This window comes from Tachysurus vachellii, chromosome 26 (assembly GCF_030014155.1).
Source record: "Tachysurus vachellii isolate PV-2020 chromosome 26, HZAU_Pvac_v1, whole genome shotgun sequence".
NCBI classification, from domain to species: domain Eukaryota; kingdom Metazoa; phylum Chordata; class Actinopteri; order Siluriformes; family Bagridae; genus Tachysurus; species Tachysurus vachellii.
The window spans coordinates 6851415-6879301 of record NC_083485.1 but is presented as its reverse complement, the minus strand read 5'-3'; the positions used below and the strand labels follow the sequence as shown (position 1 = coordinate 6879301).

Below are 27887 nucleotides of genomic sequence, written 5' to 3'. Positions count from 1 at the left end.
AGCCTATCATGAATGATGGCCAGCTGTTGTTGCTCTTCATAAACCTTCCTTTACATGTCAAAAACTTTACCTAACTTTACATGTCAAAACTTTCCGCCCAAGGTTTGGATCTACAGCAAATACATGATTATTTTAAAATTAAAATGGGTGAACAAACTCACAGTGAAAAGCAAGTGAGGACCAGTGATCAGCAAACAGAATGCAATATACTAGGACACTAGAGTAACTCTAGATAATAACTTTATATAGAACCATAATGTCAATCAGAACAATATGGTCAAAGCATCACTTATAAAATCCAAAGATGAAAGAATGATTGACTAGATTATTGACTAAACTATTGAAAAGTGTTGGTGATCATGAACAGTGTGCTTGATTTGGAACTGGGATATAAAGCATGTCATATGATTGGTCAGGTAATGTTTTTTGTAGTTTGCTATCAGAGCAAAGTTAACATTAATATCTAATTTAGGTAGTGATGTGATTTATTTAGGAGTCTTCGTTTGTTTTGAAAAGTGACTGGGTATATTGTAATGTTTGTAAATTGTAAACATTTTAATTATTTTATTAATGATATATAATAATTTATGGTACCATGCATAGATCTGCTGCTCACAGCTACAGGGTCCTTGATTTGATCTTGAAGTTGAGTTAATGTCTGTGCAGAGTTTTGCATGCTCTTCCAGTGCTTGAGTGGGTTTTCGCTTGGTTCATTGGGTTCCACTGTTTACAAACATGCCACTATGGGGTTGTCTATCCTTTAATGCCCTTAGACGTGAAAGATTATGTAGCAAAGGACACCTCAAATCATATACGTCACTGGGTTCACTGTGAGCCCAGCCTGCCTTATGTGCTACAAATGCTGCTCCCAATTAGGTTATTATGTTATATAAATGTCCAGTGGGGACATTGCCAGCTGGAGGTACTGCCATCTTTTCACATACCAACACCTTGTCAGAGTCACGTGTTGTGGGCAGAAGAATATCCAATCCAAGGTGGATGGCACATTTCCAACGCCTTGCATGGTATCAGGCTTTGGTAAATCTGGGTCTGCACACTGCCTGACTCCATCAAGTCCTGATGTATACACCTATGAGTACAAACCACCACTTAGTGGGTCTGCTGTGGATTGGGGTGACTGCAGATGGCATTGGTCAACAAGACAGGATGACTGCACTGCACCCACTGTTTTGGTTGGCAGAGGAGTGATGCACTATTCTAGTGTCTAGGGTCCAGTTGCAGCCAACATTTATAGGAGCCAATTCCCCTCCTCTAACCCCATTAAAAGGAACTTCTGACAATATACTTCTGACCTGCTCAAGCATAGTTCTCTCTGCACATGTGTATAATTCAGCTTGGCTTTTTAATTCAGATGGGCCTGAATGTGTAGCTCCTCTTAAGCATAAAGCAAATAAGCAACTGGTGTACCACATTAACTTGCTCCTCTTATAGCACATGCTATTCTGCCATAAAGCTTGTGTCAGTTTTGGACTGGCATTCCCTTTGGGGTGAGTTCTCTCATCTATTAACAAATTTATTGATTAATTACTTTTAATAATATTAGTACCACTTGACATGGTTTCCCCAGAGGGACAAATAGAAGACTGTACTAGGTGAAACAATATTAGAGTGAATCTGCTGGTAATGGGTCTGCTACTTGATTATGGTTAACCATATTAATCAACTATTTAGTTAGTGGCTTAACATTTTCTGTTCCAAACATTTGAGAGTATTAGAGTGTTGCTAGCGTGTGTTTAAGATGAGGTCGGGAATATAGTGCATATCATTGTGGAGGAGGGGAAGGGTAGAGAAGCAAAAAAGGGCGTTGCTCTATTTCATTCAGATAAAGAAGAAGGGGTAAAGATTTTGCATCTAACAGCAATAACACCTTAGTATTTAGGCTGGAGGATATATCAATGTTTTGATTACCTAGGCTTCGGAAGAAGAACCATTTCTATAAAAGGTAAGCTATTATGATCTTAAGGTATTATGTTTAGCAATAAACGCTTGATTTATCAGGCATCACTGATTTACAATGAATGCACCGGGACATGAGCAGTTACGACCAGCTGGCGTTTGCTATTCAAATCATTAAGCGCATTTTGTTCAGTAATAAGTGCAATCATTTCACGTTTTAGCAGCACACTGTTATTTATACAGTAGCTTTGTGTATTGCCGCGTTAATTCAGGTTATTCTCCACCATCTTCTGTCCTGAAATTGTATTTATCTTCAGCTAACCACATAAGAAAGACTCAAGCACTGCCAACCTGATCGATATTATCATTTACACACTGAAATACTAATAACTGCATCCATTTGTTTGTTCATAGCAGAAAGACAGATCTGAGTTCAGCGACAATAGCAGCACATTGCAGAGCATTCATTTGATTTTTTTTTTGGCTTGTCCTTTCGTTTTGCTTGTAAAACCCTCCAATTTTAATGCCACCTTCTTTAAGGCGATTTTTTTTTCATAATCTGTGTATCGGGATAGGCATCATTGTTAATGCAGTGAGCCATCATCACACAGAAGCAAAGGAAGATCTGCAGGCTAAACACAGCCTTAGAATTGGTTAAAAAAAGACATGGGAGGGGAAAAAATCATCAGTACAAGTTTACCTCAGCAGCATGGCTGAAGATTACAACTGACTTAAACGTCGGCGTTTGTCTTTTAGCTGCATAATTTTAAACGCATTTGCAATAACATACACAATCTTACTACTCAATCATATAATTTTACCAATGTTACCATTGTTATAATTACACCTTTGTAGCGACATTTATCTACAAACTGGTCAACATACTTTTGTTACTTTACAGACTAGGTTTTTGTAAATGATACTAAATAAATAATACTAAATTCTTCTATAGACTTCTATAATCATTATAACAATTTTTCCACTGTTACTGCATCACACTGAACTGCAATATAGCTACATGATAGGCTGTTTTTTATTTACACACTTAAATGATCATGTGGTAAAACAGAAAGCTAATTTCAATACATTATACATTGCCTCTGTACACCACCACAGTAGATTTTAAATAAAGTTACCAAAAAGCGATTGAAGTCTAGACTTTCAGCTTTAATTACAGGTGTTTAAGGCAAATATCGCATTAACAATTTAGGAATTACAACTGTTAATCTTGGTTTCATCTGTCCCAAAAATCTTGTTTCAAAAATGGGCATGCTTTTTTTTGTTTGTCCAACCTGCCTTGTCTATTATTGAGTGTTACTAGTGGTTTGTATCTCGGTATAAACTCTCTGTATTTACATTGTGGAACACATTTTATGATTGTAAACTTTGACCATGTATACAGAGTGTACATGGCAGGAGGTTGTGAAGGCTTTTTCTTCACCAGCAAATGATTTCTGCAATCATCCACAAATCAACTGATTTCCATGGTCTTTTAGGACTTTTGGTGTTGCTGAGCTCACCAACGCATTCCTTCTTTAAAAATACCAAATAATTGACTTGGTCCTTTAAAGTACAGTATGTGCTTTTTTTTTTCAAACTAATAATGATCTCATTTTCTTGCATTGGCACCTTTTTTTGAATGCATTTTGAGTTTCTGTGAACAGCTACCAAATTCAGCACTTGAGAATCAACTCCAGACCTCCTTAATTTATAATGAGGAAACAGGTGACACCAGTCCATGAAGTAAATTGTCCAATTACATTTGAGCCTGTGAAAATGGATGAACTGTCTATGCATGTGCATGTACAGTCTATTTTTCAAATCTATTGTGCTGGTGAAGAATTGCAAAAGTATCACTGTCCAAATAATTATGGACTTAACTGTGAACAAATGTTAACACTAATGTCTGTCAAATGGCTTTCTCTGATCTGTTTTCCTTCAGAGATGATCAGGCGTGTGGTTCGGCAGAGCAAATTCCGCCATGTTTTTGGCCAGGCGGTGAAAAATGATCAGTGTTATGATGACATCAGGGTGTCACGGGTCACCTGGGACAGTGCTTTTTGTGCTGTTAACCCCAAATTTGTTGCCATCATTGTGGATGCCAGTGGGGGTGGAGCCTTTATTGTCCTCCCTCTTCAAAAGGTAACTTATATTAACCTGTATTTCTTAAATATGCACAGATTTGTCAGGTGCACTTTCATGCCTCGAATCTCCCATTCAATTGCCTGTCAGAAGTGTTGTATTAAATTAAGATCTGGTGATGGGGAAACCAATTTTAGATGACTTCTGCTTTTTGACGTGCATTATCATAATGAAGTATAAACTGTGGTGATGAAGCAATACACATGGTCCAGAACATGATTGCTATTAAGAGGTCCAAATTGTGCCAAGTAAACATTCACCACAAAATTACACTACCTCCACCAGTCTAGACTATAGTCAAAATGCCATTTTGTGAGCTTAAACCAGTCTGGCCATTTTCCATTAACATCTCACATCATCAGAGTATTTCCTTCCCATTTACCATTCTGGGTAAATGATATAGACCCTTATACAGTTAAATCCCAGGAGATCACCAGTTATAGAAATACTAAAACTAGTTTTTCTTGCACCAGTAATCATGCCATGGTCTAAATCACTAAGAGCACACTTCCCCTATTATGATGGCTGAAAAGAACATTGCCCAGATTTGGAGTCCTGTATCTGCATGATTATGTACACACACTCATGGGCGTAAATTTCATTTAATAGTGGGGGGGGACAAAAAATATAAAATTTCTCATGAGCAATTTTTGAAGGGGACACAAATAATACAGTCAATGGTAATTCAAAGTGCTTTACATAAAGAAAGTAAAACTATTATAAAAAAAAAATCAGAACAATAAAAACAAGGAAATAAAAAAGGTTTAAAATTTTATTTTATTTTATTTAGGCGTGTTAGTTGCAGTGCACTATGCAACAAGCTATTGTAAACAAGCTAACGTTAACTAGATAAGTAATATTTTAATCGCTAATATAGCAGACTCATGGGAAATTACATCGGTAATCAGCATTTTTGCCGCAACTAATTTATGAATGAGTCTGCATCAACTGCATTGAAGAGAATCACTGTATTTAAAGTGAATAAAATGCCCTACTTAATGGAGTTCAACATTAACTGAGCCACAGCCACACATCTGACTCGTGTGTGCAGAGTAGGTGAGATGAACTGGGAAAGCAGGTAGTGGGTCAAACCACTGTGAGGAAGGGGAGGGGGAACTCAACTGTTTCTAAATGCATTTTTTGCGTTTGTTTTTTTTCTACTTACACAATTATTTAGGTATACATACATATATTTTTCACAACAGAGAGTGCGATATTTTTTAAATATTTTTTTTTGGAGCGGGGACAATCCTCGGATGGGGGACATGCCCCCTCCGTCCCCCCCGGGATTTACGCCTATGCACACACTCACAGGCCACTATAATAACGAGCCTATCATTTGATCATAGCAACTCAAAATCATGCATATACTGGTTTAGTTGAAAATTGGAAAAAGACCAAAATTCTTCAAAATTTTTTAGTTTGTGTTGCAAGCTAAAAATGTTAAGAATGGCAATTCTGCATTGTTAAAAAGAATTATACTGAAAAAATCTTCTCTGACAAAGTCTTTATACTTTTTTCTGCATTTATTTTTTGTTAACTAAAATCCACTGCTAAAAGTCCTTATTCAACTACCATCTTTTTCTTCACTTTGTGAATATTCAAAAACACCTTTCATAAAACATAAAGCATTATTACTATAACTGCCAATTCTTAAATCTTGGAGTGCAGAAATAGAGAAAAAGATTGAATTTTTTATTTTTTATTGTTTTATTATTATTTCACATCTTATCATCAAAGCAAATAAATGCACTTACATTCTGCCTAAGAACAATACAGCCTGGATAACACGCCTGAGTTTTCCAGCTCTTTGAGAAAGGTGTTCCTGCTGCCTGTGTTCGACCCTTCCCTGGAAAACTGGTGGGACTTGTGTAATATACTGTAGACTAAATAGTGGAGGGAAGATTGGTGGTAGGAACACTGAAGTAGGCAGTAGGCAGCAGAGAGGGAATTAAGGCTATGGCCAAGCCCAAGCATAAAGCTGAAATAGCAGCCTCCATAGCCAAGACTAAGCCTGAGTTCAATATTGTGAATGACGTGAACACAGCTCCTGCTGACTTTGAGGATTGTATTTTCCTACAACCGCTTGCTGACTTTGTTACTGACCAGTTGGTATTTCTGAGTGATTCTGGCTTTCTAGCTGTCCTGTGACCACCTCTAGATTTCAGAAAGTGGGTTGGTCTGCCTCTCTGGTTTTGTAGAGTGCTTTGTTCTCTTGGTTTCTCAAAGAAGGTTATTTCTCCTTCCTGCTCCACTGATGTAACACCACCTTCTTCCTGTTTACTGAGGATATCCTTTCTCAACAGAGGATGCCACTCCGCGACCCTGCTCTGCTGAGGATGTCATTCGGCATCCCTTTGGATCCTGCTTTGTCCCTATGACACATGTTGCATGTTCTTTTCTCTATTGTGGTTGAGCACTGCTTGTGGAAAAATAATTATTCTTCCTTTCTTCTGCAGACAGGTCGTATCGATAAGGCTTACCCAACTGTCTGTGGACACACAGGCCCTGTGCTGGACATTGACTGGTGCCCTCACAATGATCAGGTCATTGCCAGTGGATCTGAAGATTGTACTATAATGGTATGATTTAACGTATTGGAGTGTTATATGAACACAGACCTGTTAGCATAATCCAGGGTGTACAAAGTGAAAAGGGTTATGGTGCTACACCTCACTATTTATTGTCTCCTCAGGTGTGGCAGATCCCAGAGAATGGACTCACTACTCCACTTTCAGAGCCTGTTGTTGTGTTAGAGGGACATTCCAAGCGTGTTGGCATTGTGACATGGCACCCCACAGCCCGTAACGTTCTCCTCAGTGCTGGTAGGCAACCTACATGACTTAACAAAACATACCGTATTTTCCGCACTATAAAGCGCACCGAATTATAAGGCGCAGTCTCAATTACGGGGTCTATTTCTGTACTTAACCCATACATAAGGCGCACACCGTATTATAAGGCGCATGCTAAAACATACGGTCTACAAAAAAGGTAACGGAAGCAAAACAGTGAGTTTAGCTGAACTTTATTCTGCTATTTAACAATAGACACACATTATATTTTAATCAATCTTCTCCCACAAATCCATCAAAGTCCTCATCTACTGTGTCTTCTTAACTTGGTGCAGTTCATTTTCTTGCTTCCTCCACTTCTGAACCATAGACTCATTGAATTCTTTCGCAGCTGCTCTATTCCCATTTACAACTGATAGCCTGTAGTTTGAATTGTGCCTCATAAGCATGTCTCTTCACTGGTGCCATTTTTGGGGGTCCTTAGACAAACACATAGATATAGATATAGATATCTATGAGACAAACAAATGTCTTCTTCTGATTTTTATTGGCGGATGACAAACCAACTTAAGGTACATTTACCGCCACCTACTGGACTGGAGTGTGGAGCGCATAACGGTTCGGAAGAAACAAATGTTGTTTTGCAACATACCGGTAGTATACCTACCGGAGGCGTGGCGGAGGTAAGCGTATGTACTGTATGTATTATGTAATGTTCTCTGATTGGTTTATCGCTTCCAGCGTACGTAGTGTATGTATTACGCCCCTGTGTCAGGGGGAAATTGTCCGACAGTCAGTCAAGCGGAGTGCTTACCAAAGTCACACAACAACATTTTTACAGATTTTTGGAACTCAGTGCACACATAAGGCACACCGGATTATTAGGCGCACGGCCGATTTTTGAGAAAATTTAAGGCTCTTAGGTGCGCCTTGTAGTGCGAAAAATACGGTAGTTATAGATTCTTTACAGAGTTTAGTTGGTTATCTTGAAAGATTTGGGGGAAATTGGTTGACTGAAATGGTATTACAAAGGATAGAGGCTAATAGTTTCAGTATAGCAATAATAGCTCAGACTTTACTTCATAAACTCTTTAAATATTTTTTTAATTTTCACCCCTTTTAACTTATATATTATTATTAGCAAATATGTTGGGACACCTGCACCCCCTGCTTACTCTTAGGTTTCTTAGATTTTAAAATCTAATAACTTAAGGTATGAATAAGGTAAATCTTACCCCTAGCAATTTTAAAACAAATGAAAGAACATGTATAAAAATGTACATTTATTACATTTTAAATAATTATTTAATGTTATGTCTATTGATTGGTATTTAAAATTCAGATTCAAATTGACACTGTGCCAGTATGATGGAACATTTGTTTTGCCTGGGCCTGGATCTGGATAGTGACTGTATAGTGATTGACTAGGCCTGTAAAACTATGCTGCAGGAAATGAGAGCAGCACCTTCCAAAGAAGGTACAATCCTGTCTGAAAATGCCAGACTTGCCCTAAAAAGTACTCTTATCAATGTGCCAACAGTGTTTTCATGGCACTTAGGCATCCAGTTTCTTAGTCATGACTGACAAAAGTGTAGAACATCATCCCAAGAGTGTGGGGTTAACAAAAGGTCTCTGTGAAGGTCTCTCAAGTTTATCCACACCAACCTTGCAAAGCATGTATTCATGGACCTTTGTATTTTAATTTTCATTCTTGAAAAGGTCTTGAATTTACATTTATTTCATCCCACCTTAGTCTAGGTGTATGTGTGGAAGTAAAACAAAAAAGGAAATTAAATGATATTTTCAAAGAGCACCGGTCTAAGCCCTGCCACAGCACCAAACATAGTACCTTCAAAAGCTTTACAATTTACAAAAAAGAGCAATATCAATATGGCATAATAATAACAAAATAGACCAGTAATAATAATAACAATAATAGTAAATGAGTACCAAAACAAGAGCAAAAAAATATTTAAATAACAACCACTTCCCTAACTCCCTTTCTAACCACAAAACAGGAAAAAACTGGTATAAAACAAAATGGCACCCACCTCCCTACAACCTCCAAATAAGAACAATAATAGAAACAAATAAGCAACGCTTAAGGCAGCAAAACTTAAGGTAGTAACTCTTCGCTACTACCATAACATTAACAAAAGCACAAAACCAAAGATAGAACAGTCAGATTAAGGTACAGTAACTGGTAACATTAGTAACTAGCACATTCAACAACCAGGATAGCAGCTATAACAACAATCTGAGCAGGACAAAGACAGAAGTTGTTTCTTTCTCTCTCTTCTCTGGCACAGTCCCCTTGGCTTTATACAGCTTCACTCATGAGTGGTAAGCCAGCAGAGCTGAGGATAATCAATTACCTGTTAAATGGTAGGCAGGAGGACTCAAAAAATAAACATGGAAAAAAGAACACACAGTAGCAAAAACACAACTCTAACACCAGTTAACAATACAAATATGTCCTAGACATAACACATTCTTGAAAAGGTTTGGGCTATGTATCTTAGTGAACTACAGGTACTGGTCATATAATTAGAATATCATCAAAAAGTTGATTTATTTCACTAATTCCATTCAAAAAGTGAAACTTGTATATTATATTCATTCATTACACACAGACTGATATATGTGATATCATATGATATATGTTTATTTCTTTTAGTTTTGATGATTATAACTGACAACTAAGGAAAATCCAAAATTCAGTATCTCAGAAAATTAGAATATTACTTAAGACCAATACAAAGAAAGGATTTTTAGAAATCTGGGCCAACTGAAAGGTATGAACATGAAAAGTATGAGCATGTACAGCACTCAATACTTACAGTAGTTGGGGCTCCTTTTGCCTGAATTACTGCAGCAATGCGGCGTGGCATGGAGTCGGTCAGTCTGTGGCACTGCTCAGGTGTTATGAGAGCCCAGGTTGCTCTTATAGTGGCCTTCAGCTCTTCTGCATTGTTGGGTCTGGCATATCTCATCTTCCTCTTCACATTACCCCATAGATTTTCTATGGGGTTAAGGTCAGGCGAGTTTGCTGACCAATTAAGAACAGGGATCCCATGGTCCTTAAACCAGGTACTGGTAGCTTTGGCACTGTGGCTTGTGTGTCTAAATCAACACAGAATGGTGCAAGAATTCTATGCTTGTATCTAATTGCTGCTCATTACTAGCAGAGTGGTTGTGATTGTGACTTTTAAATGCAGATCCCCGGGAATGTACCACTGTTTTCATTGGACACAGTGCACATTCCCCTCGCATTAATGCCAAGGAGACACATGAACTCTATGGGGTTATAAGTAATCTACAGAATGCTCATACAGATTGTTATCGGCAGAGATTTCAACCATGCAAATCTAAAATTGGTACTCTAAAAGAGGGGCAAACACAAAGGATCTATTTACACAAAATCCCAGGCACATATCCTGCAGAGCCCCAAGCCCATGGTGGCTACTCAGACCATATCCCTGTTATGCAAATTGCAGCAAACAGACTGCTCATCAAATGCTCTAAATCAATCCTGAAGCAGATGAAAACCTAGATATCTCTGTCCTTCAGGGCTGTTTTGAGCACACTGACTGGCACATGTTCAGGGAGGCAGAAACCTGAACAGCGATTCCACCAACTTGGAGGAGTACACAGGATGAATGACCAGCTACCTCGGCAAGTGCATAGATGATGTGACCGTCTCCAAGACACCACGTGCTGCAACCAGAAACTGTGGATGACTGCAAAGGTGCAAGCGCTTCTGAAGTCCAAAGACTCCACCTTCAGAGCAGGTGACAACATGGCCTTAAGAACAGCAAGGTCCAACTGTCCTGAGCCATTTGAGAGGCAAAGTGCACACATGCCCAGAGAGGCCACTGCCACCTTTGTGACAGCAGCGACACACAGTGCATGTAGCAAGGCATCCAGGCTATCACTAACTACAGGACAACGTTACCTGCCTGTGACATTGATGCCTCCCTACCAGATGTGCTGAATGACTTCTTTGCTCGGTTTGAGGTGAAGAACAATGTGGCAGCAAGGAAGACCATCCCTTCTCCCAAAGACCAGCTGCTCTGTCTAACCATGGCTGTTGTGTGTGAACTTTAGAGAGGTTGACTGAAAAGTCAACCCACAGAAGTCTGCTGGACCAGACAACATTCCTAGCAGAGTACCCAGAGAATGTTCAAAGCAGCTAGGGGATGTCTTCACTGACCTGTTCAACATTTCCCTGTGTAGTGCTGTCATAACTGAGGACCACCACCATTTTCTCAGAGCCTAAGAAGTGTACGGTCTCAATGATTACTGTCCCTTCACACTCACACCCATCGGTATGAAGTGCTTGTTGAGGCATGCTTACACAGGCCCTTATGTCACACAATGTAGCTCTAGGGTTTTTATTTACAATATATATTTGAGCATTACTGAACTTGGACTGAAAATTCTTTATTTTTCCCATAACAGTATGTTATACATAAACATGTAACATGAACGGATTAAATTAATTAATTGTACAAGTTGTCAGTCCTACAATAATTCACAGAGATCTGTGCAGCAGAAGCTAAAAGCATCTCCCTGACTTTTGAATTAAAAGCTTAGTCATGAGCCTGCCTTCTTGTTTAATTTTCCTCCAAAGTATGTCAAGAGATGTATTAAAATGCTCATCAAAAGACATTTTTTAAAATTGGGTCAACATTAGCAGTGTCTGTCATATTGTGCCAAAAAACTAGATTTTTTTCCAAAAAAATTTCAGAAATGAGTCCAAATAATCAAACAGGCATTTATACTTATAAATCCTGTTTTTAAAATAAAGTTTAAACTTAACGTAAAATGTTGACTAGTAATGAATAAGTGTCTTCCAACTGGTGTTGAAATGTTTAAGATTAAGATGTAAATCATGTCCATTTTTGTTTCTGTTATTGGAAAATGCTTACAAGTTTCAGCTTACAATAATACAAGGTCAATAAACATTTAGATTTTACATATTTCCACGCACAATCCAATTTACTCCCAGTGAAGCAATGTTGCATGGCTCAAGTTAAAAGCCTGTTCTCTAAAGAGGGCTGTTGTCCAAATTTTTGTATTATGGTCACATCTATAATAAACAGGCAACAGTCTTGTGTAGGTTAGCTCTGTGTCAGTCGCTTCAGATGATATTTCATGCAGACTATGCTGTCCACTAAAAGGTTTGAGTTAAATGAATGAACAGTGTAAACACTTTGGTCATTTTGATTAGCTAAAGAATTTAATTCCATCAATATGGATGGAAAGCATAGACACTTTGCAAATTTTCATTGCTGGATTTTAATACAATTGCAAAGCTTAACTTCCTGTATTTTCTTACCATAATTGCCTGTGCTAGAAAACAATTGTACATTCTTGAAGAACAACATGCAAGATGGACAACACATTTTTGGTATTTTGCTAAACATTATCTTGTAATGTTTATACTTATTATTACAGTAACTGAAATGGATCTATCTATCTACAGTAACTGAAAGGGAACCATCTATTTTAACAAAATTAACATAACTGCTGTTTTTTGTTCAGGATGTGATAATGTGATTATAATTTGGAACGTGGGCACTGGTGAGGCACTCATTACACTGGATGACATGCACCCAGACATGGTCTTCAGTGTTTGCTGGAACCGCAATGGCAACCTCATCTGTACCGCCTGCAAGGACAAGAAAGTGCGCGTCATTGATCCGCGCAAGGCCAAGATAACCGCAGTTAGTAGCACAAAATTAACTGTGTTGATCGTTGCTCCAGTATATTATTTTCCATGTTGTTGGGCTCTTTTGTACCTTCATCGTGTAAGGAAAAACATTTTTGAAAATGGATGTGGTGTACCTCTTTTTAGCTTTTAGAATAAAGGTTTAACAGAGTGCTCAGTGCTCTTTAAAATCTAATTATATACATTAAATAATTTTAACGCATACTTTTCAAGGTACAAAAGATGGCCCCTTGATGGTACAACCTAAGTGACAAGGAAAGTTATAGTTTTTTTGATCATGAACTGTTCTGTGAACATGTAGAGTATGTGAGTAACTGTGAGAAACAATGAATAGTGGGGATGAAAAAATGAAATAGCTTAGTGGGAAGGAATTCTTGTCTCTCTCTAGTTTATTCTTACCTCTTTTCTGTGTATTTTACAGGAGAAAGATAAAGCTCATGAGGGTGCACGGCCTATGAGGGCGATCTTTCTTGCTGACGGCAACATCTTCACTACTGGCTTTAGCCGCATGAGTGAGAGACAACTGGCCTTATGGAACTCGGTGAGGCCTGAGAGACACCCCTCTCTGATGTACAGCATAGATTTACTATACAATCTGTGTATTATAATGTAATATATGTACATTATTACATATTTATGTTATTCTCAAATTCAAATTCTGTTTATCTGACTGGGGCTAAATAAACCAGTGATTATTTATTTATTTATTTAAGCTGTATGCTCCTCCCTGTCCACCATCTGTGACAAAATAAAACCCCACTCCTCTGTCTGACAGATCAGTCGGTAGAACAAAAGAGAAAGTTAGGAGAAGGTAACTGTAACACTTTTACTTTGCAGGAAATCCACTTGTATGGCTCTGTCAAATGGATAATATGCTCTCTGGCCAAAGTAGAAGCCCAGATATCTTAATTCCACCATTTACACTTAATTCCATCCAATTGCACACATCTTTGGGTCCTCATCTCTTGGAACTCAGGACAGTCCTCAGATTTAGATGTAATGCTGCAGCCAGTCATTAAATGATATGTTAGCTTTAGGACTACAAATGACAAATTTCAAAAGCAATTTTGTATTTTAGTGAACAGTTGATAACCTCCACAAAAAATTATATATTTAAAACTAGAATTGATTACATGGTTTTATTTTGACCATATAGTAATGTAGTGAATCAAGAATCAAGTGAGGGATGAACACGGACACACCGGAAACAGGGATTGAGCAAAGGTGAGAGTTTTCATTCTGTAACTTGCAAACATGCAGCAGTGAAAGTGCAGGTAGGTTAAGTTTGTCATGGATAACAGAGTGCTCTGTGGTGTGCAAAATCCTGGTGGTGAGGCACAGCAAAGTCCAGGTGCATCGTCTTTGGACTCCTCCAGTGTCTCTGAAAACTAGAGGCATAGATACGTGTTAGTATTTCAACTTACGGACTTGTCTTACGTCACTGAAAACATTGCATTTTGTGAAACACACTTTCTGATTCCTGGAGGGTGAATAATTGTAGCCGGCACTCTTATTGGCTGACATTTTTGTCTGACACATGGTCATTGGTATCTGGGCATAAACTTGAGAGGCATGTGGTTGGTCAGCAAAGTGCTGACTGGTCACATAGTATCACAGATCCTCTATGGCCCACTTAATTGTGAGGGCTTCTTATTCTCCTGTGACAGTAAACAGTATTTCTTCTTGGTGAGGTTGGCTTACACCTGATATAGAGGATAGATGGCCCCCAGCACTGTGTCTGATGCATCAGTGTGTATGAGAAAGGGGAGGCTGAAGTCAGGTTTCTGCAGGACCGGCTTGCTGGTGAAGGCATCCTGTGCTAGGTCCACTGCACCTGGATTGGCTGGTCTTTCTTGGTGGGATCTAAGAGTGGAGGCTTTAGAGGAGAGGGTAGAAACTGATGATAACCCGCCAACCCCAAAAATGCACGTAACTTTTGGGGTGGGATAGGGCTACTTGTGAAAAGCATCCTCTTTCTTCTCCTACAGCTTAAATAGGTCCTGGCTAATGTGGTACCCCAGATACTGAAGCCTTGGCTTCATCCATCTGGGCCCAGGGATTAGTCCTGTGGTGGTAAGTTTTTTAGTGGTGCTAAGCTTTCACGCTGATGGGTGATCGGCCACATAGCACTAGAATTTCTTGTTTGAGGATGTTTTAGTTGCCAAACTCTTTGGCGCTGAGTGCATAGTAGGCTAGCTGGGCCTACCCAGAGAGAAACGGGGTCAAGGATGAGATCCCATTCTTCATCGGGTTACTCTTCCTTCATAGCGACCCACTCAATGATTTGTAGATACACCTCCAGGTCATCGTCACTGCTTATCTTGGTGAGGAGTCACTGGTCATCTTGGCAGTGGTTAAGGAGAGTAGAGGTGGCGGGCTCTTTTATTTGGGTGAGGGTTGCTTGGATATTGTGTTTTGCATATTAACTAAAAAAGTGCTACTGATTGGGAGTTTGTTTCTTACTCACTAAGAACTGTTTTATTTTGACGTTATAAGAGATGATTCTTGAATCAAACCTAGACTTGTTCATTAAATGGGAATGAATGTTGTGTACTTGTTACACAAGGTGTCATTTTATGATATGTTTGCCCTATCATACGCATAGACACTTAACATTGCATTTAACTTGCAGAAAAACATGGATGAGCCAATTTCTGTACATGAGATGGACACCAGCAATGGCATTCTACTTCCCTTCTATGACCCAGACACTAACATTGTCTACCTGTGTGGAAAGGTAAGAGATCTGTACACATATAAGTGCAACAGTGCAACTTTGTCCAAATGGTTGCTATATATATTTTTTACACCTCTATTGTCATCATCTTTTTATTTTGAAAATTTTAATGAATATATTATTTTATTTTGAAAATTCTTCTGTTCTTTAAGGGCATTGTCAGATATGTTTACAAATTACTTTTCTCATTAAACATTAAAGCATAAACGGCCATACAATGAAAACACTTATTTGCACATGAGATGTCATCTCATGTGCAAATAAGTGTTTTCATTGTATGGCCGTTTATGCTTTAATGTTTAATGAGAAAAGTAATTTGTAAACATATCTGACAATGCCATCTCTGGCCTTAAATTAAATTTACATAATTTCCAGTTTTGCTCAAATGTAACTGATAAATTGATGTTAGTGTGTGAAGTTTACTTCTTTAATTTTGCACTTGAGCTACAAGGCAAATAAGGAAAGGTTATAAATGCATTTTAGCATGGTGCTTGTTTTAAAGGGCTGTGTTAACTTTAACAATAAATAGGTCGACTGAGCACATTATTAGGAGCATCTTCTTTGTTGAGTGGCAGTCCAACACATAAAATCACGCAGTGTTCACATCAGAACAGGAAATAATGTAATCCCAGTGACAATATCTGTGACATGCTTGTTGGTGTAAGATTTTTTTTTAGTATGTCAGAAACCGATGACCTTTTTTTTAATAACATAGAAAGGTGTGGAAAAAAAACAAAAAACATCAAGGCAGTAACAGGATTGTTGGTGGGAGAAGTCAGAAGAAAATGGCCAGATTGGTTCAGGTCAACAAGAAGAAAACAGTTACTCAAATAATCAATAACTTTTGTTTATTTTTTATCAATTAAAAAGAGAAATAAATAAACAGAAGATAAATCCAAATCAAATCAATATTTGATGTGATCACACCAACAGCATCAATTCTTCTATGTACACTTAATCCCAGTTTTTAAAGTAACTCAGCAGGTAGGTTGTCCCAAACATCTTGGAGTACTATCTTGGAGATGCTGGATGCCTAAAAGCTATCTGTCTCTTCGTGTAATAGACATACTTGATGATGTTGCAATCAGGGCTTTATGCGGGAAAAAACATCACCCAGGATTTCTTGTTCTGCCCTATGCTGAAGATAGTTCTTATTAACACTGACTGTATGTTCGGGGTCTTTGTCCTGCAGCAGAATAAATCTGTGGCCAATCAGATGCTACCATGCTGGTATAGCATGATGGATAAATATCTGCTTGTATCTCTGTTGAGATAAGTCAGTGGAGAATGGACAGACTAGTTTGAGCTTACCAGTAACTTATATAACAACTCTTTAATAGTGGTGAGATGAAAAGCATGTCAGAATGCACAAGATATTGAAACTTGAGGGTGATGGGCTACAACAGCAGAAGACTACTTTAGGTTCCACTTTTGTCAGACAGAAACAGAAACTGAGGTTGCTGTGGGCTCAGGCTTAGGTTCAGAATTTGGCTACCAACAGAACAAATCCATGGATTTGTGGAATCAATGGAGAGATTTGCAACATGAAAATGCACCTAAAATTCAGCAGAAATTACATAATGCAAACATGCCAACATGGACCAGAATCACCTTGTGGAATCTATGCCTTGAATATTCGAGGCTGTTTTGAAAGCAAAGGTATTAGTATACTGTTCAAGACTAAGTGCTCAGTGAGTGTATTATTTAATTAATCCAGAGGTCCTAACACATTCCAGGGGTATTTGAACACCAGAGTTCCCAGACTGTGCAAACATAGTGCATTATAGATTTTTTTAGAAGAGCTTGCAGGCATACACTTGTGAAGTTAGATACCCCAAGTTCCAATTTACTGAGCACTTACAAGGGTCAAGGACATTTACGACCGGGTAAGGACGTGTGGTATTGCCAGTGATTTTGCCCCTACATACAAAGCTGATTTCATTGTTTTGCTTTGCTGTGTATGATCATTGTGCTACATTCTCTGTTTTTCAATTTTGGATTCTGTTTCTGTTTTTTTGTAAGCCCAGTGGACTGTTGCTAGTGGTTGTTTGACTTCACTGCCTCTCTCGACTTCATTACTGCCTACTGTTTGGATTTGTTTGTTTAATAAACTCCAATGTATGCCACACGCTGCATGCTCGATCATTTACATTTACTTTAGGCAATGAGACTGTGTAAAAAGCTGCTAAGTATGGACTGAGAAAAGCCATTACAGCGGCCAAGAAAGAGTATAGAGAGAATCTGATTGGTTTCTACTCTAATGCTGATGCCGGCCGGATGTGGCAAGGCCTGCAGCAAATTAAAGACTACAGACCCACTATCAGCCCCTCAGACAGCCTGACGGATGACCTTAACACCTTCTACGCCCACTTCAAGACCTCCAGTGTCAACACAGAGTGAAGGCACACACTGGGACCACCCTCCTACTGTATCATCAGCTGTTTTACACATTCCACTAAGGAAGATCAACCCGGTAAGGCAGCGTGGCCAGACAATATCCCTGGGCTGGCCCTCAGAGCTTGTGCTACGGAGAAGGCTGATGTACTGACCTCCATCTTCAACCTCTTCCTTAGTCAGAGCACCATACCCACCTGCGTCTAGACCACAATTATCTCCAATCATCATGAAGTGTTTTGAGGGAGTGGTGCTGGCCCATATTTAAAGCAGCATTCTGGAAACATTGGACCCCCTGCAGTTCACATACCGTCCCAAAAGTTCCACCTCACATGCCATTGCTGCTGCCCTCCGTATTTCCCTTTCTCATCTGGAAGATAAGAACACCTAAATCAGGATGCTTTTTATTGATGACAGTTCAGCCTTCAACACCAAGACCATCACAACAAACATTGGCACCCCACCGGGATGTGTTCTCAGTCCCATCCTCTACACATTGTTTACACATGACTGCATTACGTAAAGGACAACATTATTCTGAAGTTTGCAGACGACACTGCAGTGATAGGACGGTTCACTGTCTGGGACGAAGTGGCCTATAGGAGGAAGGTGTCCAGTCATGTGACATGGTGTGAGGACAATAAACTCACCCTCATCACAGACAAAACACTGGAAGTCATGAGGAAGGAGTGGAGAACTCATCAGTCACTTTTTATCGATGAGCTTGAAGTAGAGAGGGTGAGCAGCTTAAAATACCTTGGGGTCCACATTAGAAAGGACCTCACATGGACACTCAACACCACCCAGCTGGTTAAAAAGGCACAAGGCTGTACTTTCTGAGGAGGCTGAGAAAGTTTGCCATGTCATTTAAGATCCTCAACAACTTCTACAGCTGTGTTACTGAGAGTGTCTTAACAAACTGCATCACAGTGTGGTATGGCAGCACTACTATGAGGGACCGCAATCATTTGCAGAGAGTGGTGAAGACTGCTGAGAAGATCATCAGGACTTCACTGCCCTCTCTGCAGGCCATTTACAACTGCAGAGTCCACAGGAGTGCTGCCTCTATACTTAAGGACCCCACCCATCCCCAACATGGACTGTTTACACTCCTACCCTCAGGACAGGAGTACAGGAGTGTGAAATGCAGGTCCTCCAGACTAAGGGACATCTTCTTTCCCTCAGCAATTAGACTATTAAGCAGATAGCCAGAAGAAAAAAGACTAGTTTCATCTATTGCATAGATCGAAATAGCTGCATCTCACTGCATACTGTTAATTTTAATGCCATTTCTATCATTATCCGCAGTTGCATTCAATTTGCACATTAATATTACTGCTGCTGCTATTACCGTCTACAGTGGTATTCAATTTTTGCACATATTACAGTAACATTGATTATATATCATTCATTCATTCATTCATTCATTTTCTACCGCTTATCCGAATTATATATCATATATATACCTCTGGAAAATTGACGGTAGTGTGTGATTGCGTGAGTGAATGAGAGTGTGTGTGTGCCCTACGATGGGTTGGCACTCCGTCCAGGGTGTATCCTGCCTTGATGCCCGATGATGCCTGAGATAGGCACAGGCTCCCCGTGACCCGAGGTAGTTCGGATAAGCGGTAGAAAATGAATGAATGAATGTTTGTATTTATGTGTGTGTTTGATTTTTTACTTAATGTACGGTGTACTTTTTTTACCTAGTTACTTTTTTTGTACTTGTCAGGCATTCACTCTGGACAGCAAAGAAAGAATTTCATTGTACTGGAAAACCTGTTTCCTTACTGTGCATATGACAATAAATGCTTTAGACCTAAATCCTAAATCTAAAATCAAAATCCTAAATCTAAAATCTATAATTGTATTCAGTCTCTTTTCAAATTTAACAATTCACATTGTCTCAAAGCAGCTTTAGAGAGGTATCAAAACAATAAAAATAAAAATAAATACATACATACATTTAAAATAAGTTTGAAATTAATTTAAAAATAGTAATTTAAAATTTAACATACTATATATCTCTAACATATATCCCCAATGAGCAAGCCAGAGGCGATGGTGGCAAGGAAAACTCCCTGAGATGATATGAGACAGAAATATTGAGAGGAACCAGGCTCAGAAGGGAACCCATCCCTATTTGGGTGACCATAATAAGCACAAATTCAGCCCATAATTTATATTCCCTAATTATTCTGAGTTCAAATGCTTAACTGGCAGCTTGCCTAACTTGTTAGCAACATCTTGTAGCTCAAGTAACAAAACAAAAGAAGCAAACTTCAGAGACAAATTTTATTATGTGAGACATTAAAAAACATTTATGTACGTTTTATTTTTTGCTATATTATTCAGCCAAACTCTACATTATTTTTTCTTTACACAGGGAGACAGCAGTATCCGCTACTTTGAGATCACAGATGAAGCACCATATGTTCATTACCTTAACACCTTCTCCAGCAAAGAACCACAGAGGGGCATGGGCTACATGCCCAAAAGAGGCCTAGACGTTAATAAGTGTGAGATTGCCAGGTACATAGCACAATGATGTTACATATATGTATGTTGGTCTAGAGGAACAAATTTTCCCATCTTTAGTAATTCTGTTGGATTGACTAGTGATTATGGGCACTATTATTAGGATCATCATTTTTTATTTATTCTAAAGCCTGTGACAAAGCATAGTGTCTCCACTGGAGGCAAACATCACTCCTCTTATATCATTCAAAGTTTATTGTTTTCAGTAGTCTTGTCTTTATATTCTAAGGGTACTAGTTGTTAGAGATAAATCTGACACACACTGTACAAATCACTGGTTCACATTAAGACAGTGTTATCTGGCACCAAAAGTACCATATTTTCCAAGTAGCTCCAGAGTATTTGATACCCTAAACCTCCTGTATATTGGGAATATACACCACAAAGTAAAATTAAAGCTTGTAAAATGCATGGAATCTTGCTAGACCATATATTTTAATAATTGTCCATAGTAAATCACAAGGAGCTTGCATGTTCTCCCCGTGCCTCGGGAGTTTCCTCCGGGTACTCCGGTTTCCTCCCCGGTCCAAAGACATGCATGGTAGGTTGATTGGCATCTCTGGAAAATTGTCCATATTGTGTGATTGCGTGAGTGAATGAGAGTGTGTGTGTGTGCGCCCTGCGGTGGGTTGGCACTCTGTCCAGGGTGTATCCTGCCTTGATGCCCGATGACGCCTGAGATAGGCACAGGCTCCCCGTGACCCGAGCATAGTTCGGATAAGCGGTAGAAAATGAGTGAGTGAGAGTGAGTAAATCACAATGGGACTATGAGCAGTTTTTTTTTTATTAGGGCAGCACAGGTCTGTGACCATTAGGTTTGTGATAGTGGTGAAGTGGATCTTTCCAGTCCCCAACAGTCTTCATCTCGGACATGGATTCTTACAGGCAACCAGAGGAATTTCTAGGGTTTAGCTAGTTCTTCATAGCTAAGTTCTCTACTGCTCCTGAATCAGTGAGGGTTTAATAATATCAATATAGAGCCTTTTCTAATATCAAAATATAATGATTGTGAGCACCATTTTTGATACATACAGGTAATAATAATTGCACTGCTAGGAACATTGAATCAAAAATCCTTTGCATTCACCTAGCGGGCCATTGTATTGTTTAGGGTATTTAACAGAAAGTCTGAGCAAGCTGACTTTGAGTTATTAAATGTCCATTCATTCCTCCATAGTGGTTACAAAGCTATTCTCCATTTGGTTTCAAGCTACCCAACTTTCTCTGGATCCAGGGGAAGACAAAAAGATTGAAACACAGTGTGAGGATCCATATGCAGAAATCCACAATCCAAATATCAAAGTCATGAGTAACTGCAGGATAGTGTATAGATCTGACTTTATGTTTAGTTTTTACAAGCCATGGATCGGTGGATAAAGCCAGATTTTTTTTTTTTTTTTTTTTTTTTATTTGCCTCAAATGTTCTGCTTTAGGTATATTTCAAAATGTCAGAATTATAAATGATTTTACTACTGTTTGTTTTGTGATTTAACATGAACTTATCTTTATATTTAAAGGTTTTATAAACTTCATGAGAGGAAGTGTGAGCCAATTATCATGACTGTCCCAAGAAAGGTACTACTAAGTATTTATTGAATTTGTATTAACGTTGAAATATTACTTCAAAGAAATGCATCATGAATAGTATAGATATTTATATCAGCAAGTCTGCATTTAAACTACTGTAGCATGCCAATGCCTGCCAATCAACTACATGTATGTGTGTTTGTAATTGTCCGTGTATATACACTTACTGTGCACTTTAATAGGTGTATATGCTAATTTATGCATTTATCCTATCAGTCAGATGGGCCAGTTTCAGGAACTGCTGATCTCCATGGAATTTCTATAAACACTCTCCAGAGTTTACAGAAAATGGTGCAAAAGCAATTGTGTGTAACTTGAGGAGGGGCAGAAACATCTTGTTAATGATAGAAATCAAAGGAGACTGGTCTGAGCTTGTAACAAGTTGTAAACCCCCAGTGGTGCTGTATTGAAGGAGAGCCTTCATGCTGTATGAAAGACTCTGCTGTTTCTTTGGCTGTGGGCAGCTTGGGTAAAGGGATAATGTAAACCATCTTGGAGAGTCTGTCAACCACAATCAGGACTGTGTACTTTCCATCTGATATGGGTAGTCCAGTGACAAAATCCAAGGCAATGTGAGACAACAGGGAATAGGCAAGGGATGAAGGAAGCCTGTTGGTCTGAGAATATTGGATTTAGTCTGAGCATTATCCTTGAGAAGATCAGGCCAACCCGAAGCACTGCTGAATTATTTGACATGTGCAATTAATACTAGAGTGGCAGAACAATATATTAATAAATAAATATAGGGGTGGAGAGAGAGAGAGAGAGAGAGAGAGCAAAAGGGAGCAATTTCTGAAATACTCAAACCAGCTCAACTGGCACCAACATTCATGCCATGGTTAAAGTCACCTAAGATGACTCTTGTCACATTTTGTTAATGTGATCATTAACAAAAGCTATTTTTTGTGTGTGTGCTTGTGTGCGTGCATGTGTGTGCTTATGTGCGTGCATGTGTGTGTGCAAATATGACAAGTGAATAGCCATTGCTATCCCATTACAGGAAAACCACCTAGCAATTATTGTGTTATTATTAGGAAATACCATGAAGGGGTGTACTTGGTCTACAGCAATGTTTAGGTACATGGTATTTGTGTAAGTAACATCCATATAATTGCCCAAGGATATCCAGTATAAGGACCCAAGGATCCATATAAGGACCCAAGGATATCCAGTACATTGCCACTTTAGTTTCTTCCTTGAACCTTTGGGAGGTATTAACCACTGCATCCTGGGAACACTGCACAAGACATGCCCTTATGGGCATCCTCTGACTAAGTTGTGTAGCCATCACTGTTTGGCCCTTGGTCTTATAGATCACACACAGACAACTGTGTGTGTCTGTGTGTGAAGCCTATAGTGTTTAACCTAACTTGTGATGAAAATAGCAATGCAGTTCTTAATACAAATCCTTTGATTGATAATATTTTCAGAAATAACTGACAATTTTGTATTTGTGCTTAACACCCACAGTCAGACCTGTTTCAGGATGATCTGTATCCGGACACAGCTGGACCAGATTGGGCCTTGGAAGCAGAGGAGTGGTTTGAAGGCAAGAATGGTGATCCTATCTTAATTTCCCTTAAACACGGCTATGTCCCTGGCAAGAATCGTGACCTCAAGGTGGTCAAAAAGAATGTTCTGGACAACAAGTCACCCAAGAAGATGGAGGAGACATCAGCTATTCAAAAGCCTGCCTCTCCTCAGCTCATTAGAGTAAGTATTGTAACAGTAACATGTGTTGTGTAAAAGTGTTCTATTAAAGCATATACTTTACAATATTCTCTCCTCTTTTTATTTACAGAAAAATGAAGTTAAGTTGGAGGAGCTGCTACGAGAAGTGAAGTCTCTTAGAGATCTGGTGACAATTCAGGACAGGCGAATCACCAAACTCGAAGAACAGGTGGCCAAAGTGGCATTCTGAGGCTGTGCTACAGGTCTGAGTCACCATATCAGAATATGAAGAGATACATTTCAGAGGGCCAGTCACTGCCAAAAAAATCTAAATTCAACTGATCATTCCTCTTGCTGTTTTGTTCTTGTGACTACGACTTGAAGCAACATTCCAAAAGGAACATTTTCATCTTGCCTCCCCTGAACATTTATTAACAAAAAAAAAAAAAAAAAGCTTAATTTTGCTTTGTGTTGTGTTTTTTCATGGTGGAGTGGGTTTATCTGATAAAGATTTCAGATTTTAGATTTCATGATTTTCTTCTGTTTTTTTTTTAGTTTTGTAAAGTTGTGATCCTTTGAATTTTGAAAGTCCAGAGTGTATCAGTGTTAATCTTTTTTTTCTTTGTGCTACCAAATGTGAGGTGTACCCCACCTGCCTATTTGTTTTGCTTTTATTTTAATCCTTTTACTGGTGGGACTTTACACTGTCTGTTTTTCTTTTGATGACTGGACAGAAAGAAGGTTGACCTCAATCAGAACATCTCAGCGGTCTACAGAGGTTAAAAATTACATGACTGACACAGAAATTAATCAGAATTAAATTTAGGATAAACTGAGAGTAAAAAAGATCTATCACAAACAAAAACACTGCAGGTAAAAGCACCATTGAACAGATATATTACTAATCACCATATACCACAATTCCAGCATTAATTCCCTGCTGCTCACTGTAGTAGATTTTTATTCCAAGCTGTCAGTATCAGTGTACTAATTCTAAAAAATGCTATACATTTAGATGATTTTGATAAATTTACCAATGTTTCCAAAAGCAATAAAGCAAACATGTTTAATTAAGAATGAAAATTTCTACCTCTTCTAAAACTGATCTGTGGTTGCTGTTCACCGATAGGACTCCCAGAAGTTAATTTAAATTTAAGTTATAACTTATAGATAACGGTGTAATATAAAATTTATGCTGTAATCATTGGCCTCTTGAAAAAAAACTAAATACTACTGCTACCTATTTGCTTAATTTAACTTTTTGTTCAATACAACTCAGCTACTTTTTAATAGAGCTGTCCAGCCACTTTATTGATTTGAGATTTAAGTACGGTATATAAATATTTGGACATTAACTAAATTATTGTTATATTTTAGCTATCTCACAGAATGTTGGATTTGAAATGAAGTGTAGGATGATTTATAGCACATTTTATATTTGGACCCCTCCCCAGTTTTAAGAATTATTAAGAAATGTCAACATGTCAATTTCTGTTCTTGTTTTACTTTGTACCTGTAGATGAAAGTCATGTAATTGCATGTAAACAACTACAAAAAACACTTTGTTTTCACTTATTAAACAAAAGAAATTGACAAAAAAATAATATTTAAACTGAGGAAAATATTAGGACACCCTATGCCCTAATAGCTAGTGTTTTCCCCTTTGGTTGAAATAACCTCAATCTAACCGCAAAGGTTTCCTTCTTACACACCTCCAAAGAAAATTAAAGTCTCTTTCTGATTATAGATTCATGAAATTTGACATCAACTATAGCAAGAGCTTGCAGTAGGTCCTGTGATAATATTTTAGGGTTTTTTGGAGACGCCTTTAAGCATCTTGCAGTCAGCTCTTGGGGTGAATTTGCTTGGATGGCCTGACCTGACCATGTTGGCATTTCTTTTAAATGTTCTCCCCTTGTAACTGATTTTCTGGACAGTGGAATGACTGATTACAATTATTGAGATTTTTATGAGATCCTTTACCAGACTCATAAGCATCAACAGTCTTCTTTCTGAAGGCCCCAGAGAGTTCTTTTTTGTGAACTAACTTCATTTACAAGTAAATCAGATAAAAAGTTGATTTCAAGCATGGCTTTGAAAATAAAATCTGTTATTTTTACTTCTTAATATAGGCCATTTCGATGGCTATTACCAGGTTCATGGACGTGACCTCTTTGGCCCTTGAATGCTTCCAGTTAGTTGTGCATGATCAAAGCATTGGTGCTAGGCCATTTCTACACATTGATGTTACAATTGCTTATTTATTCAAGTGATTAAATATGTCAACATTCAATATTTTCCTTACCTTCAAAGACCTAAAACCTTGCTTGGTGAGACTGGTGTGACTGCAGTAGACATGACAGGCTCATGCCAAACCAACTAGCTTCATCTAAAAACAAATTGGCATTATACATCATTAACAAGTATATATTTATCTAAAAGCATCAACAAGTTTAACTTCATTTTAAAAATAAAAGAAGCAAACACTGAATTGCATGCACCTTCTTGTTTATTCATGACAACACACAAGGCCCAAATGTCTCAGATGGAACTTTTAAACCCTCTCTCACGCATTGTTCCACTGTAATAAGGATTGCAGCAACATGGCAACAGATTCACTTAAACTTCAGATACATTTCAGAATGTAAAATAATTTATTTTGCAACAGGTAACAATGGCATATAATTATTTTTACTGCCATACAGTTAGTAATGAAATTTAATTGCATAGATATAAAGTCTGACCAGCCATGCAAGTGGAATGTCCACAAAGAAACTCCCCATTCACCTTGGCGAAGAGCTATGCAGAGTAAATTTTTGTCACGGTTTGACTTTACCACAGACAACACCAATGTCGTTCACACTGTAAGAGCAGATGATCCAAACGTTTCTGCTTAGAACATAGTTATAAGCATCCAGACTGTGATAAGCTTTTATAGCTTCTTTTGTATAGACACACTCAGTTTCAACCAGATAATGATACACATCTGAATACGTTAATTGAGGTAAACAGTTTAGGTTTTGACTGAAAAATTAGTGCCTTAAATAGTTATTTATTTTGTGAGGTTTTGCAAATTTCTTATTCGTTCAGTTCTTAACAGAACTTAAAAAGTATGTGCTTGTCATTTGGTTTTGACAGACCCGTGATTTAAAAATGGCACCACCAGAAATGCCTCAGGACCAGACATGCGCAGCAGCTTTGCAACGTTTGTTACTGTTTACATTTTTTGAAATGGTCTAAAAATCTCTCAGTGAAGCAAACTTTTTACAGTCTAAAAATAAAAACAAACTTATCACAGGGATAGCAAAAACATTAGGTGTGTACCAATGAACTATTTGGTATATTCTTAAACAGAAAGAACACACTGTAGAGGTCAGGAACACCTTAAGGCCTGGAAAACAAATGCCAGAATAATTCTATCCGTGGTGAAGAAAAACTTAGTTTTGAAGCCAACAAGTGGAATGTTCTGCAACAGCCAAGTCCATCACATGGCCTGAATCCAACTGAGCATGCATTTCACTTGTTAAATGCAAAACTGAAGGCACTGAGAACAAACACCTTCTAAGAACCTTTGTTCTAAGACACCTAAGAACAAACATGCACAGAAGACATTGCAGTAAATGCCTAGGAGACCATCACCATCTAAGAAATCCAGTGTCTGGTGATTAGTGTTAGTACATTAAAAAGAGGGACCATGTAATTTTTTAAATGCTTTTGTTGATATTCTTTCAGCTGCTTTCATAACTTTTCCATTACTTTTTGTCTCTTAAAAAAGGAGAGAAAACATAAAAATTGGCGTAATTTCTACACAGTTTACCCAATTTTGATGTACATTTACTTAGCTCTTTTTCATTGTTTAAATTCTAATATACTGTGATAGACAGCTTAAAAAAGAAAGGCTTTGTTCAGATATTTATTTACCTGTCTATATATTCAGAAAGGCTACAGTATGTCCAGGTGCTCTACCTTATGTGCCATTTTCAGATCATCCTAGTCACATAATAGTAATTCTCCAAGTTGACATCTGAACTTGATTTTTATGAGGCAGTGGCTACCAGCTGGCCCTCACCCATGTAAATGATATGTACTGGTGCCTCTTTGTGTATAACTGATTTTAGCCTTGCCCCTTCAATAGTTTCTTGCTGGAGGTTAACTGCCGTGAACCTGAACACTTGTGTATCCTAAACCATCATGTGCATGCATTCCAGGTTTCACTAAAAAATACCCACAATAAATCTTGTTCATATTATGTTATGTATTCAGTGTTGCTGACTGTGCATTGCCTTCTAACTTGTAAGTGTAAATTGCAAATTGGAAAACATATCAACAGTAGATTACAAACTTTCATCTAAAATTATTTCATTATTTACCT

At 38.2% G+C, this 27887-nt stretch overlaps 1 protein-coding gene across 3 annotated transcripts in view; it reads left to right on the top strand.

Moving 5' to 3' along the window:
- Window positions 1-24045, top strand: part of coro1cb (coronin, actin binding protein, 1Cb) — a 31380-nt gene extending 7335 nt beyond the window's left edge. The window contains exons 1-11 of one of the 3 annotated variants that reach the window (XM_060863230.1): window positions 732-1963; window positions 3860-4059; window positions 6519-6641; window positions 6755-6884; window positions 12402-12583; window positions 13010-13129; window positions 15221-15325; window positions 20106-20251; window positions 21775-21832; window positions 23315-23557; window positions 23646-24045. In XM_060863230.1, coding sequence (XP_060719213.1) covers window positions 3862-4059; window positions 6519-6641; window positions 6755-6884; window positions 12402-12583; window positions 13010-13129; window positions 15221-15325; window positions 20106-20251; window positions 21775-21832; window positions 23315-23557; window positions 23646-23765 — 1425 coding nt within the window. In that variant the 5' untranslated portion in view covers window positions 732-1963; window positions 3860-3861 and the 3' untranslated portion in view covers window positions 23766-24045. Of the gene's footprint in view, window positions 1-731; window positions 1964-3859; window positions 4060-6518; window positions 6642-6754; window positions 6885-12401; window positions 12584-13009; window positions 13130-15220; window positions 15326-20105; window positions 20252-21774; window positions 21833-23314; window positions 23558-23645 lie in introns of those variants that run through there. The other 2 variants (XM_060863228.1, XM_060863229.1) reach the window with 2 other exon arrangements.
- Window positions 24046-27887: the final 3842 nt, after the last annotated feature.